Source organism: Muscardinus avellanarius, assembly GCF_963383645.1.
Source record: "Muscardinus avellanarius genome assembly, chromosome: 3".
In the NCBI taxonomy this organism is placed as follows: Eukaryota; Metazoa; Chordata; class Mammalia; order Rodentia; family Gliridae; genus Muscardinus; species Muscardinus avellanarius.
This window is the reverse complement of record NC_137788.1, coordinates 79,160,389-79,180,033: the sequence shown is the minus strand read 5'-3', so window position 1 is coordinate 79,180,033 and position 19,645 is coordinate 79,160,389. Positions and strand designations below refer to the sequence as shown.

At 37.8% G+C, this 19,645-nt stretch overlaps 1 protein-coding gene across 1 annotated transcript in view; it reads left to right on the top strand.

The window, feature by feature from the left end:
• Positions 1 to 1,989: 1,989 nt before the first annotated feature.
• Positions 1,990 to 19,645, top strand: part of LOC308260141 (guanylate-binding protein 1-like) — a gene marked incomplete at both ends in the record, with an annotated part of 42,766 nt that continues 25,110 nt past the window's right edge. Inside the window, 10 exons of the mRNA XM_080691462.1 lie at positions 1,990 to 2,179; positions 10,167 to 10,294; positions 11,219 to 11,328; positions 11,590 to 11,786; positions 12,203 to 12,445; positions 13,298 to 13,578; positions 13,845 to 14,057; positions 14,897 to 14,999; positions 16,908 to 17,101; positions 18,736 to 18,829. Coding sequence (XP_080547588.1) covers positions 1,990 to 2,179; positions 10,167 to 10,294; positions 11,219 to 11,328; positions 11,590 to 11,786; positions 12,203 to 12,445; positions 13,298 to 13,578; positions 13,845 to 14,057; positions 14,897 to 14,999; positions 16,908 to 17,101; positions 18,736 to 18,829 — 1,753 coding nt within the window. The remainder of the gene's footprint in view (positions 2,180 to 10,166; positions 10,295 to 11,218; positions 11,329 to 11,589; positions 11,787 to 12,202; positions 12,446 to 13,297; positions 13,579 to 13,844; positions 14,058 to 14,896; positions 15,000 to 16,907; positions 17,102 to 18,735; positions 18,830 to 19,645) is intronic.

The window sequence follows — 19,645 nt, the reverse complement described above, 5'->3', positions numbered from 1 at the left end:
ACAGCCTATAGATATTCAATTATGAAATCTACTGTTATTCAGATGGGTTTCCCTGTGAATGTGACTTGACATTTCTCTCTTTCAGGTTTAATACACTTTCTTTCTTCTGTACCCTCCAGAGTTTAACTGTAATATCATAGACAGGTCATTTTTGGTCATGTCTACTTGGGGGATTCTAAGTGTCTTTAAGCCCTAGTGTTCTTTCCTACACTTCATCTTGTCTGTTGGTAAAGCGCCCGATGACATTTTTATCTACCTTCTTTGTTTTAAATATTTTATTGGCGCATTGTGGTCATACATCTTAATGGAGTAGGAGATGGTAAAGGCAATATTTCTATTTGGTTTTTCCTTTAAATCTCTAGTTCTTTATTAAGTTTTTTATCTATAGCCTGAATTGTGCATTTTAATTCATTCAGTTGTTCATTTTAAGCTCTTGAAATTCACTGGCAGTTTAAACAGTCATCTCCTGAATTTATTGTCCAGTATTTCACTGGCCTCAATATCTTTAGAATCAGTGGCTAGAGAGATATCAAGTTTTGGAGAATTCATATTGTCTTCTTTACTCATATTTATTTACTTATTTCTATTTACTAGTACTGAGAAATGAACCCACAGGTATTCTACCTCTAAGCTACATGCTTAGCACTCTTTTTTTTATTTTGAAACATGGTCTCACTAAGTTGCTGAGGACCTCACTAAGGTGTTAATAAGGCTGGCCTAAACTTGTAATCCTCTGGTCTCTGCCTCCCATGTCCTGGGATTACAACCATATACTATCACTCTCAGATTTCATATTTCTTTTTTAATTTATGTATTAAAACCTCACACTAGCACATAAATATGTTTATATATAATTTTTAAAATAATGTAGAAAATTGTAAGAATAAATTTTGTTTTATTTTTTAAATTTTTAATAGAACTTTTTTTTTTTTTTTTTTGGTGGCACTGGGGTTCCTGGAAACCCTTCTACCTCCGGGCTACACTCTCAGACCTATTTATATTTTTTATTTGGAAACAGGGTCTCATAAGCCAGCAAAGCTGGCTTTGAACAAGAGCCATCCTCCTGTCTCCACCTCCCAAGCGCGGAGATTACAAGTGTGTGCCACCACGCCCGGCTAAATTTTTAATAAAACTTTTAAAAACATTTTCTAAATTCTATTTTTAATTTGATGCCTAATGTGAATGTGTGTGTGTGTGTGTGTGTGTGTGTGTGTGTGTGTGTGTGTGTGTTACTGGGGACGGAACCTTTATTGGTGGTACTGGGGATGGAACCCTTCTACTTCCAGGCTACACTCCCAGACCTATTTTATATTTTATTTGTAAACAGGGTCTCTTAACCCACTTAGCTAGCTTCAAACCTGCTCACTCCTCCTGTCTCCGCCTCCCAAGCGCAGGGATTACAAGCATGCACCATCAGACCCGGCGTAATGTGAATTTTTATTTATTTATTTATTTATTTATTTATTTATTTATTTATTTTCCGGGTCTGGGGATGGATCCCAGGGGCATTTGACCTCCAAGCTACACCCCCTGCCCTATTTTTTATTCTCTGTTTTGAAACCGGGTCTCACTGATTTGCAGAGGGCCTCACTAAGTAGCTGAGGCTGTCTGAGAACCGCGATCCTCCAGGTCTCAGCCTCCCAAATGCTGGGATTACAAGCATGCGCCATCACACCCAGCTTCTAATGTGAATTTTTAAATAAGAACCTAAAAAGAAATTTTCCTTTGATGAATTAAATGGAAGATTAGAATTGTGAGAGTAGTTGAACGTTGGTAACTTTTTACCATAATAACATTTTTAAAATCAACTACATTGATGATACTTCTATTACCTTGTAAAATGATTCAGATATAATCTGATTCCCCTAATGACACATACAAAACTTCAGTACTTCTGATGAGTCTTAAGTCTGTACCCTCTTGGTGCAAAAGACTAGAAATTTTAATTCATTCTACTTCTTTCTTTGCAGACCAGGGAACATCAGGAATATGGCTTCAGAGATCCACATGCCAGGCCCAGTGTGCCTGATTGAGAATATTAAAGGGCAACTGATGGTCAACCAGAAAGCTCTGAAGATCCTGTCGTCCATCACACAGCCAGTGGTGGTTGTGTCAATGGTGGGCCTCTACCGCACGGGCAAATCCTACCTGATGAACAAGCTGTCTGGGAAGGAAAAGGGTGAGTGCCACCAGCAAAGCTCTATGCTCCCCTGTGTCCATCCATGTTGTCAATACCCAGTATGGGAACTGGGAAGAGTTATTCAGAGATAAGGATGAATATTGAAAGATGACCTTCCACTCATGGCTGGGCATTTTGTCTTCATTCCGCCCTAGGAGATAAAAAGTCAGCTCATTAACTGGTCTCACAAAGCCTTAGATTTCTTTCTGAAAACACAAATTGTTTCTTTTCTAAAAGGGGGAGGGCAATAATAAAAATAATTAACTTATAATTAATTGTAATGGAGATATCAGAAATTCATCCATGTTAAGCTAGGTGACTTCTGCAGAAATCAGGACATGGTTCAGGCAGCAGAAAGAGTACAAGGGCTCGACTCTCTCATCACAGAGGCTGGAAGCAAGAAAGCTAGTAAAAGGGATTCAAGGATGCATGCACAGTACCTCAGGCCGAACCCTCAGCGACCACCTCAGCCAGCCACAACCTCTAGGTTACCACCCAATAATCCATTCCAATGGATTCATCCACTGATGAGATTAGAACCCTAATAATTCAATCACATCAACTCTGAGCATTAATACATGTGCTCTTCAGGGTATATTCTATATCTAATCCATAACATATATCAAACACATTTTTAATTTTTTTGTTGAATTTTTCTGTTAAAAATGTGCTTTAATACACAAAAATTTTTTAAATTTTAACTCTTGTGATGGTTATTCAAATCAGATAGCTTGACATTATCAGAGAGCTGGCTGGAAAGTTCAACCTAGTTGCATTTAATTCCTATACAGTTTTTTTCTGGGATTGTACCTAGGGTCTTTATATCTCCAAGCTATATATCCAGCCTTATATTATTTTTATTTTGAAAGAGGGTCTCACTAAATTGCTGAGACCTTGCTTCTAAAACCTGCTACCTCCTGTCTTAGTCTCCCACGTACTGTGATTACAGGTATGGACCATTGCACCCAGCTCTTTCTTTCTTTCTTTCTTTCTTTCTTTCTTTCTTTCTTTCTTTCTTTCTTTCTTTCCTTCTTTTCTAATAAAAATTTAGTTTTGAGACCATTTAAAATTTACATTTAGGTTGGAAAAGTGGTAAATAAGGGGAACTCATATTTCTGTATTATATCCCCAAGACTAAATTAAAAATATAGTTTGGCAGTGCCATGTTTAGGTATGTAGACTGTAGGAAAATGCTTGTAGGCAATGTATAGAGCTGGTAACAGGTGAAAACCAAGGATACACACCTGTAATTCCAGTACATGGGAGGCTGAGACAGAAAAACCACAAGTTCGAGGCCCACCTAAGCAACTTAGCAAGACTCTCAAAACTTAGTGAGACCCTGTTTCCAAATGAAAAATAAAATAGAGCTGTGGTATAGCTCTGAGGAAGAATGCCTCTGGGTTTAATCCATAGTATAGCAAAATCAAAGAGCCTTTCTTTGCACTGTTTTAGCAGATAAAAATTCTTGCAGTGTGCCTTTGTTTTTATATTTTGCTCCCTTGTTTTAATATTTTTTGTCTTGTTCTTGGTATAATCTTTCTGAGGACCCAAGATCAGTCACTTATGTTTTACTTTTCACTGGCTCTGTAAAGTGAACTCGTGGCCCATGCCATGAGTGAGTGTGTGAACAGAAGTGAGACTCTAACAGGGAAGTTCTTGGCTACAGGAGCGAGAGCTACCTGTGCACTGGTCTACAGAGTGGAAAAGAGCCTGAGCCAAGAAGTTCCCTGTTAGAGTCTCACTTCCCTGTTAGAGTCTCGCTTCTGTTCACACACTAACTCATTTGATATAGGCAGTCTGAACTCAAAGAGGGTGTCTGTTGGCAGGGCAAAGATGCTGGGATAGATCAAGGTTGACTGGAAACTGGTGTTTCTGTAACAGCCTACCATGGGACCCAAACACCTCCCCCACACCCAGAAGAATCTTGAGGTTATTTTGACATTTCTCACATATTTCTTCCAACTCATGAACTGAGCTCTAGGAAAGAAGGGTGAGACTGTAACTTAGTACAGGTTACTCTAGCTTAGTCTACAGGTTGCATAGATGAGAAGGCTAGCTAATAATCCTGCATGACTTACACTCCCCTCTCTTTTTTTTAATCTTTATTTTTTTAACTATTCTCTCTTCCTAAAATTCAATGTAGCACACTATTATTATTTCTTAATATTTTCAGTATATTCTACATTTTTCTCACTCATTCTTTTCTTTTGTTACTATAACAAAAATACCACTACAAATAACTTTATAGCATATAGTGACATATTGTTTGCTTGCTTTAATTATGACTGTTAATCTTTGTTACTCTCTCCTCTCAAAATGGTTATGATGGTTTAGCTCGATACTTTTATTATGGTGATTAGATGTGTTAGACCTAAGATATACCCCCAGTCCAGGGATTATTAGGAAAAGGTTCCTAATAATCTTTTCCTAATAGGCCCTCAAATAAAGGAGGAAGAGAAATCCATCTTAATAGATGTAAAAATATAGGTCCTCAGGAAACTTGAGCAAACCAGCCAACAAGATGCCTTCCAAAGTTTGTAAAAGTTCCCCCATAATTGAATTAATAGATATTGAAGTAAATGAAATTTCAAAGATGTGTGTGTGTGTGTGTGTGTGTGTGTGTGTGTGTGTGTGTGTGGTATTGGGGTTCCTGGAAACCCTTCTACTTCTGAGCTACACTCCCAGACCTATTTTTTACTTTTTAAATTTGGAAACAGGGTCTCCTAAGCCAGCAAGGCTGGCTTCAAACCTGTGCGATCTTCTTGTCTCCGCCTCCCAAGCGTGGGGATTACAAGCGTGTGGCACCATGCATGGCTAAATTTCAACAAATTTTAGAAGCTTGATTGTTAAAATGATTAATGCATTTTAAAAGTACGTAGAAAAGCATGTTCCCAGTGAATTAAGATTTTACAATGGGACAGCACAGAAAATGCACACCAGTGGCTCATATCAAAATGTAAATCTGAAGCTGGGCGTGTTGCTACATGCTTGTAATCCCAGTACTTTGGAGGCTGAGACAGGAGGATCATGCAGGATCGAAGATATATATCCTCAGTTACTTAATGAGGCCCTCAGCAACTTAGTGAGACCCTGTTTCAAAACAAAGAATAAAAATAGGGCTGGGGGTGTCAGTCGGAGGTAGAATGCCCCTGGGTTCCATCTCCAGTACCGCAAAAAAAAAAAAAAAAAAAAAGTAAATCTGAGAAACATTTGCTCCCTTCTCTCCAGAGTCTTTTCTTTTGCCCCTCTGCTGCCAACCTGTTGAGCAGGTCCTGATACACACTGCTCAGAGGTATTATAATTCCAAGTCAAAGATGCATCTTTCTTAACAATAATAACAAAAAGGTATTTACAAGTTGGCTAATTCACTAGCTCTATTTTTTATCATACATTCTCACCTCAGGACATCTATGAAGCTAAGGTGTTAGGAAATAAATATAAACTCTGTGCACACTGAACAAAAGTTTTTACCAAAAATTCACATAGAAACCTCTGGTAAGAATGTCTAAAACCGTCTTCCAATATAGAGCTATTAATAAAAGAGCTCTCCTTCTTACCACTTATAAGTTTTAAAATTCAAATTACTAGAGAATTATAACATCTCTTTTAAACCAAATCTTAGAGATTTGATTTCAGATATAATTTCTTAAGCAACATTTATATGGAAATATTTTACTAAGTTTCAGCAAATATTTTTATAAACTATATACTTTAAGTAGTAGAAATCTGATAAATCTCTTAGAAACATGATTTGTATAGTCTGGCTTTATGTCTCATTTAAAATTGATCATTAGGGGAATGCAGTATTTTAATCATAACTGCCAATATGTCTATCTAAAGGCCTGTCACTATTTCTGTCTTCAGTGAAATTTTTGCCCCCAAGAAAGGCAGAATTACAAGATTTTTCTAACAGACTGACTTGTGCACTATAGCCTTGGTTATTTTGAACATGCCAACGGGGATTTTCTGCATGTATACACAGAAATTGGAAGGTCACAGCTAAATAGGCTGCTTGTGACTGGATAATATTTTTCTTTCCTTCTTGTGGTTTTGTTTTCTGTAATGCAGCTATTATTTTAAAAAATAGTTATTTTACAAACCTGAAAAAAAAGATATAAGAAATAAACTAAGAAAATATGGGTGCAAAAGAGCACTTAATAAAATGATACACAATGCTAAAAATGAACCAAACAAAACTCTTGGAAATCAAAGACTCAATAAATCAAATGAAATTTTAAGTTGAAAGCTTGACTAATAGATAAGATCAGTACAATAATATTGGGAAACCTCCATTCACCTTCTCACCCAAACATAGATCATCCAGACATAAACACAGTAAAAACTCTTCAGATCTAAAAATGTAGAAATAAAATGAACCTAACAGACGTTTGTAAAATATTGCATCCAACAACAGCTGGGTACAATTTTAGTACACAAAGCAAGTCTTAGCAAATACAAAACCAAAAAAATCAATGTAATTTTCTGCATCTGATCAGATCACAATGAGATGAAATTAGAAATTGTTATGATTTCAATCTTCAATGTTCCTCAAAAGTCCACATGTTGCAATCTTGATCTACAATGTAGCATGGCTTGGGGTAAGAGTGGGTAGTTAGGTGATGATTACATCATGAGGGCTCTGATCCCCCCAGTGGATTAATCCACCTTAATGGACTTCTGGGAGATGAGATTTAGTTGCAGTAAGTAGGTAACTGAAAGGTCCCTAACCTACTCCTCCCTCTTTCTCTCTCCCCCTCTCTCTCTGCTTCCTGGCTTCCATGAGCTTAGCAGTTTTCCTCTGTCTTGCTCTCTTCTACCATAATTTTCTGCCTCATCTTGGGCTCAGAGCCATGTGCTTTTCTATGGATTGAGATCTTTAATTTTTTTTTGTGTGTGTGGTACCAGGAATGGAACCCAGGGGATTTCTACCTCTGGGCTACACTCTCATACCTATTTTATATTTTATTTGGAAGCAGGTTCTCACTGAGTTGCTAGAGCCTCACTAAGTAGCTGAGGCTGGCTTCGAACCTGTGTGATCCTCCTGTCTCAGCCTCCCAAGCGTGGGGATTATAAGCATGTGCCATCATGCCTGGCTAGACTGAGATCTTTAAAAGCATGAACTAAAGTAAACTTTTCTCCTCTAAGTTGTTCACATGGCATATTTTAGTCAAAGTGATGAAAAGCTAACTAATATAAAAATCAACACTAACAAAAACTACACAAAATATAGAAACATATAGACATTAAATATACTTTTAATATTATATGGTAATAGACTATATCAGGGAATAAATTAAGAAATCCTTAAAATAAAATGAGACTAGACATACAACATACTAGAATCTCTGGGACACTTTGAAGGAAGTTCCAATAGGATAGTTTGTAGTTATGGATACCTACATAAAAAATAAAGATCCCAAATATGCAATCTAATAAACTCTTGGAAAAACAAAAAAGAATCCAAAACCTGTAAAAAGCAGAAAAGAATTAAGATCAGAGCAGAAACTAATGAAACCGTGAATAAAGGAATTTCTTCCTTGATATTCTTCTTTCTCATGCTTTCAAGTTTCTTAAGTTTGTGTTTTTGTTTTCTTTTGATAGCTTTCTCTCATTCCATAGGTTTTAGCTGGTATATACAAGGGCAAGTTGTGTTGTACACAGTGCTGAAGGTTAAGTGAGGAGGAACATGCAGGAATAGTAAATGCAATAATAGGGCAAAGTGGAGATAGGATTGCGTAGAATGAAAGTTTGAGTGTAGTAAAGTAATATATAGTAGAGATTAGAGGCAGTGAATTTCCAGGAGGATTCTCGTAACCAGTGTAGATTATTTAGGTATAATAATAAAGATGGATTTAATACAAGACAAAGAAAAAAAAAGGACAAAAATAGAAACTGAGTGAAGAGAGTAGATATGAATGGGAAGAAGCCTACAAAAGTATGGTGAAGAGAGCAAATAAACACACATTCCGCCCCCCACCCCAGAAAAAAAACCCTACAAATATATGAATACTGAGCAGACTTGCCCTCTCCAGTCTTCCTGGGTCTGTGTGGATTCTTTCGGCCGCTTAATGTTTACATTCTATATTAGATTCTTGAGCATGTTCCAAACTCTCTTATTTGCTCTATAACCTATACCAATTATATCAGTATTTAGTTACTTTTTTTCGTCTCCTTCAATAACTGGAACCCTGGCCTTGTGTTTCTCACTATCTGTGCTACTGCTGAGTCCTACGTGTGACTCTCTGCTGCAAGCCTGGGTCTATGAACTCTCTACAAGGACCATCCCCTAGAATCTCTGTCTATTCAGGTAGCTACTATCACTGGAGTTGAATCTAGTGTAAGCATGGGTATCCACTCTTTCCATAGACTCTGAGTCTGTGTTTTCTCTCTCTCTCTCTCTCTCTCTCTCTCTCTCTCTCTCTCTCTCTCACACACACACACACACACACACACACACACACACACACACACAGTGGTGAGTGCCACTGGGACCAGACACAGTGTATATGTAGGAGTCCATGTTCTCCACAGATAAGGCTGGGTTGGTCTGACTTTACCCTGATCAACAGATTGGGTGGTCTCTGATGGTTCCCAGAGGCCCTAATAGGGTACTGTGCCCTGGGGACTATAGGCCTCTTTGCCCGATTAGCCATGGGCATTAGTGAATCCATGCCTCTGCTGAGTCCTACAGCAGACTCTATCCCCACCTTCATCAGGGTGAACTGCAATGTATCAGATCTTGTGAGTCTATCACTTGCTACATGCTTCCCTACAGCCATTCTGAGTGGTCTCAATGGGAATGGCTAATTCACTTGTGCTATTTTTGAATGCCACTCTGGATCTCTGGAAAATGAGGTGACTTTGTCCACCACTGCAGCAGATTCTAGCAGGGGGTACAGGCAGTAGTATCTCTGTGGAGGATAAAACAAGGAACTGACTGCTTATAATTGGGTGAGCAGCAGCCACTTACTTTGCATCAAGTCCTTGGCTTTTTGGCTGAGGGTCTCTGGAGGCCAGAGTGCCAGCAGTTCTGTCCAGCATGGTTAGGCAACATGGTGCTTTGGTGGCTCCTGAAGCCACAGATGTTGTTGGAGGCAGGCAGGGTACTTTTCTGTCCTCTATTCTGTCTCCTAGCTTTGTTTCCAGAACCTTTTAATTTCTTATTGCTGTGCTCAAATTTTTGGCTATTTTTTTTTCTCTTGTCAATATGCTATTTTCACAATAAAAGGCATGGTGTCAGCAGGACTGAGATGTACTGCTTCCCTCAGTTGCCATCTTCCTCAAAGTCCCAGCTTATACTTTTCATCAAACATATTCACTTCCTCGACTAAATTTATTGCTAAATAGTTTATTATCTTGATGCTATGTTAAATAAAATTATTTTCTTAATTTTCTATTCAGATTGGTCATTGTTAGTGTACAGACATCCAACCAATCATAGAAATAAAATAAATTCTGCATACTGATTTTGTATGCTATAATGATGCTGGGCTCACTTTACACCTAACAGTGTTTTGTAGAATATTGCAGGTTACATAAAAGATCATTTCATTTTTAACAGAGATAACTTTACTTGTTCCATCCCTATTTAGATTGTTTCTATATATTGTTCTTGCCTATTAACTCTATATAGGAATTCCAGCACCCTATGGAACAAAAGTGACACAATGGACATCCTTTTCTTGTTTCTGATCTTAGAAGTAAATATTTCAATCATTTACATTAAGTGTAATGTTGGCTGTGGGTTTTTCATGTATGGCCCTTATTTTGAGGTAGTTTCTATTTCAACTTTATTATTTTTTAACTTGAAACTATGTTCAATTTTTCCTCTGTTATATATTTTAAATTCTTTATTTCTATGATTATAACTAATAACAATACTGGATATAGTTTTAGACATCTCTTTGAACCTTGTGGATTCTTTTATCTCAATATTCAGAACTACCTGCAAAAGTGCCACCTGTAATATCTCTTCTATGCTTTACAGGCTTCTCTATGGGATCCACTGTGCAGTCTCACACCAAAGGAATCTGGATGTGGTGTGTGCCTCATCCCAAGAAGCCAGGCCACACACTAGTTCTGCTTGATACCGAGGGTCTGGGAGACATAGAGAAGGTGAACAAAGAGGATTCTAATTTGGATAAAGCCCCTCATCCCTTAACATTCTCCATACCACTTAGTTTGTTTTTTAAGATCTCACAGATTATATAAAGTATTTCTTCTTAGCTTACATGTTGTGGTACTAAGTTGAGCAACAAGCAGTGAGGAAAATATTCATAAGTCAGAATCCTAGAAGTAGAGTAAAGTGGTCAAAAGACAGTCTTAAAAAACTATTAGCAACAATTCATAAGCCAACATGTAACAGCACATACGTAAAGGTAGAAAAAACAAACTAAATATCATGGGTCCTGTTCTGCAGAAAATTTATTTAAGGAAATGTTTTTGAAATTGCATGCCTTTGTATTTAATAGTAAACACTATCACAAACTCAGTAGCCATCAAAAATTATTCGAATTTTGAGCCATAGTTTACTCATCTGAAAAATAATGTACGAGTTCTATATTTGTATAATACTATTGCATTACATATTTAATTATGCATATATAGTATATTATTAAATATTTTCTCAGTAACATAGCACTAAGTATTAAAATCTTATATTCTTATTCTGCTACAAAAATAGAGAAATATTTACATTTAATTCGTTATTAAGGCCAAGAATGCTTAACAAACTTGATGGTTTGTTTTGCAGTTATGTACCAATGATTATAAGAGATTCCTGAAGAATCAGTGCAAACCAAAAACATTAATCAAATGTGTTTTCAAAGTCCATATGACACACAATATAATACAAAGTCCACATAATACAAAATAATAATTTTGTTTGGATTTGAATTCCTTTATAGGTCTTAATAACCATGTACATCTGCCATATTAGCCCAGAAAATTAATTATGTGTGCATAATTTTACCACTGCTAAACTGGAAAGCAACATAAAATTAAAATATGATACAAAGGTAAATATTTTCTGATTTCCAGGGAGACAACCAGAATGACTGCTGGATCTTTGCACTGGCAATACTTCTGAGCAGCACCTTTGTGTACAATAGCATGGGAACCATCAACCAGCAGGCCATGGACCAACTACAGTATCCTTTTTGTGATCCAGAGCAGGACCAAAGGCAGTAAGAAGACTGAACTACTAAGAGAGCTGCCTGACTCAAAATCCTGGTAAATCCAGCACAAAAAGAAAAAACATAAAAATAACTTGAGTATGAAAGAAAGGTTCATGTGCCTACTAGAGACTTGACATGTAGCCTAAGAACAAGAACACATGAAGTGTGGAAAAATATGGAACTAATATAAGATGATGAATCCTGTCCATTTGCCGCCTTTCCTTAACTCCTCAGATATGTGACCGAGCTGACCAAGCGAATCAGAGCCCATTCCTCACCTGAGGAGAATGAGGTTGAAGATTCAGCTGACTTTGTGAGCTTCTTCCCAGACTTTGTGTGGACGCTCAGAGATGTCACCCTGAAGCTGGAAATAGATGGGCATCCACTCACAGCAGATGAGTACCTGGAGAATTCCTTGAAGCTAAAACAAGGTAAAGGGCTCAATGATTGGAAATAGAATAGAAAATAGAATAGATAAACTATCAAAAATTATCCCTATGTGAGAGTTTACATACATAGTTTCCTATTTGTACACAGCAGGCTATTCCTAACAAGGAAGTCTTGCTCAGTATCTGGTATCTGTCTTAACAGAGTCTCCTTTAATTGCATTATGTTCTTGTTCCAGGCACAGATTATTTGCTTTTCTTTTTTCTGTACACCAGTAGGTTGCTTTCATCCTCCTTCTTAGGTTTTGTAAAGCTGCAAGTCATCAAAGGATATGAAATAGAAGGGATATTTATTTCAAGAATTTTTCAATAACACGTTAACACTCTATCAGATATGACCATTTCCTCCCTTTGTTTTTTTGTCGCTGTTGTTATTTGTTTGTTTGTTTTAATTTCCCCAGGCTCCACTGAAGAACAGGAAAAATATAACCAGCCACGACTCTGTATTCGGAAGTTCTTTCCAAAGAAGAAATGCTTTGTCCTCTACCCACCCACTGACTGGAAGAAGCTTGTCCGGCTCAACACCCTGCATGAGGATGAGCTGGATCCTGATTTTTTGCAACAAGTGGAAGAATTCTGTCTACACATCCTCAACTATTCAGAAACTAAAACACTACCCGGAGGCATCAAGGTCAATGGACCTCGTGAGTCTCATTTCAAGTTCTGTTCATTGTAGAAGAAAAGAGGATAAAACATTCAATTGACTTCATCTTTGAGAAGTACAAGTTCTACCATTATTCATATTAAATCTTTTGTGATTTAATCATAGACCTAATGCTTTTATTTGTCACATTTCTTAGATGGAAAAAGATAGTGAAGGCCAAGGTTAAGAAACTGTATTTTTAATATTATCAACAGAAGTCTGACTTTGGCTGTTCAGTTCCATAGCTAATATATATGTGTGTGGATATTTAAATAGCAATTAATTACAGTCAAAGAAATTTAAAATTTAGATTATATACCCTTATTTTAAGTGTTCAAAAGCTACTCATTATGGCCCAAAATGGAAAAGAGAGATGTAGAAAAACTCATTCATCTGAAAACATCCTATTGGACAACTCTGAGCTATAATGAACCATAGTGAGGATTACTTCTGTTTGATATACAATTATTTGTTTGACAAATATTGAACAACATTTATCAAGGGGAATGGTATAGATAATTGTTAAACATAAGTGAGAGAAGTTTACATTCTAAAAGTATGTGGGGATCAAGTAAATTCAAACATGCAATAGACTTGGTTCACTTTATCTAGAATAGGGATGCACTACCATAGTTGCACAGAGGTATACACAGGTTTTCTTTCAGGAAAAGGTTCTTTTTTATAGATCTAAGAAATGGCTGATACTGCATTGTAGTGGGCTTCCCACTGATGTTTATGCCATGCCACTTATGAGGTAAATGATTGTTAATAGAAAAGCTCAGAATTATACAGAATGGAGAATTGGAGACTTTTCATCACCCTACTTATAATAAATATCTTTCCCTCTTTGTAGGTCTAGAGAGCCTGGTGGTGACCTACGTCAATGCCATCAGCAGTGGCAATCTACCCTGCATGGAAAATGCAGTCTTGACCTTGGCCCAGATAGAGAACTTGGCTGCAATACAGAAGGCCACTACCCACTATGACCAGCAGATGGGAGAGAGAGTGCAGCTGCCCACGGACACCCTCCAGGAGCTTCTGGACCTGCACAGGACCTGTGAGAGGGAGGCCATAGAAATTTTCATCAGGAGTTCCTTCAAAGATGTTGACCATCTTTTTCAAAAGGAATTAGCGGTAATTTTTTTAATGTTTTCATGGATTGGTGTTATGGATGACAAAATATTGCTAGGAAATGGAATTTGTTTTTATTTTAAGGAAGAAATACTTACTAGCTTTTAAAATGGTGACAACTACCTCCATGTCCAGAGGACAGAAAGTTCTTCTTAGATTTCTCTTAGGTTCTTAGGGACATTGAGCTTCGTAAGCACTTCCCAAATCTCTGATGCCTTGCTAACATTTTTTCTTGGGTATTGTTTTTATTTTTAATTTCTACATTGAAGACTCAGCTGGATAAAAGGTGGGATGACATTTGCAAAAAGAATCGGGAAACATCATTAAACCGTTGCCAGGCATTACTTCTGGATATCTTTAGTCCTCTGGAAGAAGCAGTGAAGCAGGGGACTTATTCTAAGGCAGGAGGTTACTGCCTCTTTATGAAGGAGATGCAAAGTCTGAAGGAAAAGTACTATGAAGAACCTAGAAAGGGGGTACAGGTAAGCAAGATTTATCTGGGGATTCTGGGAAGCAGCTGAGTGCTCCTTGAAACACCAATTTGACCATGAGCCAAATGTCACCCCAGAAATGTGCCTTTTTCTCTACATAGCATTCAATCTTTTATTGCATAAAAAGGTATAAGTAGCCTGATATTCCTAGGTACATCAAAGACAGTGTATTAAATTCACTTTTAAATTAAACTTTTATTTGAGATAATCATTAGGGTAGCAAACTAGTACAACTGGACATTTGATGTTGCAAAACACATAAACCACTGTCTGTGTTTAAGTGCTCATTTGTTAATTCAGCCACAGACTGGTTTAAGTAGAGCTAGATACAAATGTTCAAGCAAAGTCCCTGCTCCTCTGTTGTTGCTTTTCCTCCAGTCCCATCCTCCCCTGGGTTGCTGCCTGTATCCTTATCTCTCTGACTGCTATCTCCTTGCAGAGAACAGATTGTCATCTCCTAAGGTTCATCTTAGACAAGTCTGAGTTTCAGCAAAAGTACAAGTGTCATGCTTTTAAGTGGAGAGCAATAGCAATTGTCTATTCTAGCAAGCTCACATATAGCGACAGGAGCTCCAGCAATTCTAAACTCGCTTATCCTTGATCTCATTTGCAGAAAGCACTTTTCCCCAGTGTCAGTCTCCTATGAAGGACTGTTTAGTGGGGACTCTTTCTGTCCAGCCTAGAGCATGAGGCCATTCCTGTGACAGGGAATCTTGATCATCAGGCACACCAGGACCAAGAGGAGCCTGCCTAGAGGAAAAGATAGTGGGGAGACAGAAAGGAATGGATGCTCACAACCTTTCATACTGCTCTGTTCTCTGGACTCTTAGGCTGAAGAAATACTACAGACATATCTGAAGTCTAAGGAGGCTGTGTCTAATACAATCCTTCAGACAGACCAGACTCTAACAGAAAAGGAAAAGGAGATTGAAGGTAAGGAGGGACCCAAGAGACTCCATCTCAAAGTCTCTGGAAAGTTTATGCATCTGGATTAAAAACAATGATTATTAATCTAGGACATAAATAGAAAAATGATCATAGCTCCTAAGGTCACTTTTGGGTGCAACATTTACAATCACTGACTGCGACAAACTTGCTCAAGTCCTGGGGACAATAAATCTGGGACTGAGTCCGCTCAGGACCAAGATTCTTGGAAAGGTGGGCAAGGGCTTCCGTTGCGGTCCTGCAAGGGTTAATACCTGCTGTGACTCCTCCCCCTTAGCAAGTAAGAGCTCCTTCAAGCCCTGGAAAGTGTGGGGTTTCATTCCCGGGGACCTGGGAGAGAGGAATCTGAAGAAATGATGCTGACAACTGCCTTCTGTGCAATTGACAATGTTTTAATTTCCATCACCAGTACTTATACACTATACCCCATGTAAGCACCAAAGGACAATAGTGAGGCATTAAGTGTAAACAAGATAAACAGGATAAAAGAAGATCCATTGCATCACAGTTTAAGATTCATATGGGACTGGGTGACTAAAATCAGCCCCCTTGCCCTTTGTCATTGGAATCAGGTTTCTGGCCTCACAGGTGAGCCCTAGGGAGCAAGGTCTGGAGTCCAGAAAGGCGCCCAGACAGACAGGTGTCTGTAAAGGCGGGGGTCACACCCAAAGTCTGTTTTGGGGAAACTCAGTCTTCTAGGATCTCCTTTGATCCTTCCAGAGTCTTTTGTCTCTAGGGCTTAGTCCAGGCCCTCCTTTATCAAGATCCATAGGGTTGCGTTGAGGATTTGTCCAGTCCTGTCTGCTCTGCCATCCCCTATAAGGCAATACTTATATTAGAGTTAGTGGACAGGGCAAAAACATTATAACACAGGTGATTGGGTTTCTATAATTGTTCTTTAATGCATAATCTTGAAGCAGACTTTTGGGTTTTTTACTGTCCTGCTGCTGAGTCACAAATGGTAGGCTTTTGCTAAGTTAAGACCAGAGAAGAGCTTATTAGCATCTCTTAAGAGGGAAACAAATGGCCCAGATTCCAGGGACAGTTTTACATCTCTTTGGGACCAACGGTAGGTTACAGCCTCCCTAGCTGGCAGAGAGGTGCTGGGAGCTAATCTTTAGATCAAAGGACCTGCCTGCCAAGAGGAATTTTGCAGCCCCTAAATTCTGACTGCCCTTTATTACAACTGGAACAATATAGAGAAATTCTGAAGGCTCACATATTTTACTAGAAAATTTATCTTTCATGGACTCAACTTCTTCCACAGTCCTAATTCTTGGGATCCTGTTTTACATCATTGGAGCTTATTAGTGTAGAAATCTAAGAGCAGGGAGTATTTTTGCCAGAGATGATGTCTCCTCCTTGGGGCTAGGCTCTGTGAGGCCTTGCCAATTAAATACAAGCTTTTCTCACACTCGCATATGCCGAGGGGGGACTGCTGCAACTGACATTACAGTTACCCTTATAAGAAAAATTGACCTAGGAGATATCCATTATCAACTAGCAACAATAACAAGTGTAAAAGGAAGGAGATAACATTTCATCCTTTTCAGTTTGCACTGTTGTAACAGAATGACATGGTTCGTTGTCATAACAAAAGAAACAATTTCTTACAGTTTTGGAAGCTAAAAGTCCAAGATCAGAGCTCCAGCATGGTCATGTTCTTTCTGAGGATCTTTTTCCTGGTTTAAAAATGGCTGCTTTCTCTCTGTCCCCTCATATGGGAGTGAGGGCAGGAGGGAGGGAGGGAGGGAGGGAGGGAGGGAGGGAGAGAGAGAGAGAGTGAGAGAGAGAGAGAGAGAGGATCAAAATGAGAATTTTCAGGAGACACTAACATAACTCCATAACACACTACAAGCCTACATACCTTTTTTAATTCCTCTTTTTTCTCCTCAGTGGAACGTAAAAAAGCTGAATCTGCAGAGGCTTCTGCAAAACTGCTTGAAGAAGCACAGAAGAAGAATGAGCAGATGATGGAACAGAAAGAAAAGAGCTATCAAGAACATGTGAGACAGCTGACTGAGAAGATGGAGAGGGATCGGGCCCAGTTAATTGCAGAGCAAGAGAGGACTCTAGCTCTTAAGCTTCAGGTATTCCAGTGTCTTTGTTTTATCGTTCACTCTCCTGAGTTAAAAACCACAGTGCAGAGTTTAAGCATCACATAAAGAATATGGAACTTTCTAGCCTGCACACTGTAGAAGACGTTTCATTTCCTGTTGTGTCTGCCCTTGATCAGCTCTGGTTATTAAAAACTAGTTGTGATCTAGGCATGATGGCTAACACCTGTAATCCAATGCTTTGAAGGCTGAGACAGAAAAGTTGCAGGTTTTAGACTAACTTCAGCAATTTAGCAAGACTCACAACAAAGCAGTGAAATTCTGTTTAAAAAAAAAGAATTTTTAAAAGCTGGAGGTTTTTATTATGTTAGTTATATTAGTTCAGAGGGTTTAATACCTTTTTACATTCTCTCTCTCTTTCTACTTCTCTCTCTCTTTCACAGTGGATAGTAGAATAAACTCTATGATATTCATTTTGTTAAATCACCATGAAACAATAAACTTGACAGACTTTGCATAAGTACTTTGTAGGCAATCTCTGATTGAAAATTTGTTTCACAGGAGAGGAACCATTATATTCTCATGTTAAATGAGAATGAGGACATTATGTGAGAAGTTTTAAGTCAATTTTATAGAAGCTTATATCTTATGGACATACCTAGCCTAAAAAAATAGTGATTTTGTCACATCATATGAGACTTTATCTCTTGAGGCTCGTTTGTAAGTTGGTTGACATATAATCACTTAGCACATTGGTTAAACGTGCAGGCTTCCAGTACCTTCCTGTTCTCCAGCCCTGCTCCAGGCAGATGTTCAGGTAGATGTCAGCCCAGAAATGTCTGATGGGCCACAGACCTTCCCAATCTACTAATTATTACACCCTCTAAAATTTAGGAGGCTTATATAATTTCCCTTATCAGATATCTCCCCTGATTTCAAGATTCACATTAACTAATGTCCATTAAATTTCAACCATTCCTATCAAATATTTACAGTTGCCCCTCAATATCTCTGGGAAATTAGTTCCAAGAATGCCATGGGTAGGCAGATCTGTTGATGTTCAAGTTCTTCACATATGACACATATGACAACAAAATATTTGTATATAACCTAGACACATTGTCCTGTATATTTTAAAATCATCTATAGGTTACTTATAATACCTAATACAACATAAATATAATATAAAAATTGTTATACTCTATTGCTTAGGAAATAATGACAAGAAAAAGTCTGAATATTTTTAGTAAAGAAAACTTTTTAAAAAAGATTATTATTAATAATATTTTGTAGAGTCTACATATGTATAGCCCACATATAAGACGGGCAACTATACAGGGAAAATGCACATTATAAAGTGACAGCTGAAACAAAAATATGTGACAAATGTAGTGACTAAATTCCATATGGACTCTGAATCCCAAGGTGGAATTTTAGGAAAAGAAATTTCAGGGATTATTCCAAAATGTTATTCTTACCCTAAAATTTTTTTTAACAAGGACAGAAGATAAGAGAAAGGAGGGATGATAGAAAGGAGGAGAACAGAACAAATTTCAAAGCTCCTGAGGAATATTTGGAAGTTTAAAAGAAGCAATGTTGAAATTATGCAATGGACTTAATATGTTATTTTTTTCTGTACCAGATTCAGTATTCTCTTTCCTTCTTAGGAACAGGAAAAATTGCTTAAAGATGGGTTCATAGAAGAGAACAGAAAACTTCAGGAAGAGATTCAGAATGTGGAGAAAAGACACCAAGAAACAAGTATTATTTCTCCCTTAATAGCTACAGCATAAGAACTCCTAGAAAGGGGGCCTCTTCTCCTACTCCCTCATGTTAGTGAGAATACAAGTTCAAGGATGACTTTAGAATATCAGAGTGAGAGAATTGCTACTACTCTCCACTTAAAATTATGAAACTTGTACTTCTGTTGAGACACAGAGATACCAAAGCTGAAATTTAATTTGTGATTTCAATCTGTTACCAACCACAATTATTCATTCATGCTTACCTGCATTTGAAGTGATTAATATAACATTTACTGGATCCCATATGTGAAATTACCCATGTTTTCCACTACATGTATTGTAAATTGTGTAGCTGAGATACATTTTACAATGGAAAAACCATCAAACAGCTCCTATTCAGGTAGACTTTTTCCTCTTCATCTATGTCATACTTGCAGACTCTGGAAACCCACCCTCTTAAAGGCGTGTGTGTGCTCTAGGATGGTTTCTGGGAGATAATAGAGTCTTTGGGCACCATGCCAATGGTTAATAGAATATGTACAGCTGGACATAGTGGCTCACACCTGTAATTCTGGTACTTGGGAGGCTGAAACAGCATGATTTCAAGTTTAATACCAGCCTTAACAACTTATGTAGATCTTGTTTCAAAATAAATATTTTTGAAAAGGCTATTTATGTAACTTGATAATAAAATGACCCTGAGTTCAATCCCCAATATCAAAGGTAAATAAATAATCAAATGCTGCTGCATTTAAGGGAAGTCTTCAGTAGCCACTAATGTCATGGAGATGGGTCTAATTTCAGGTGTTCAGAGAATGTACCATTAGCCACT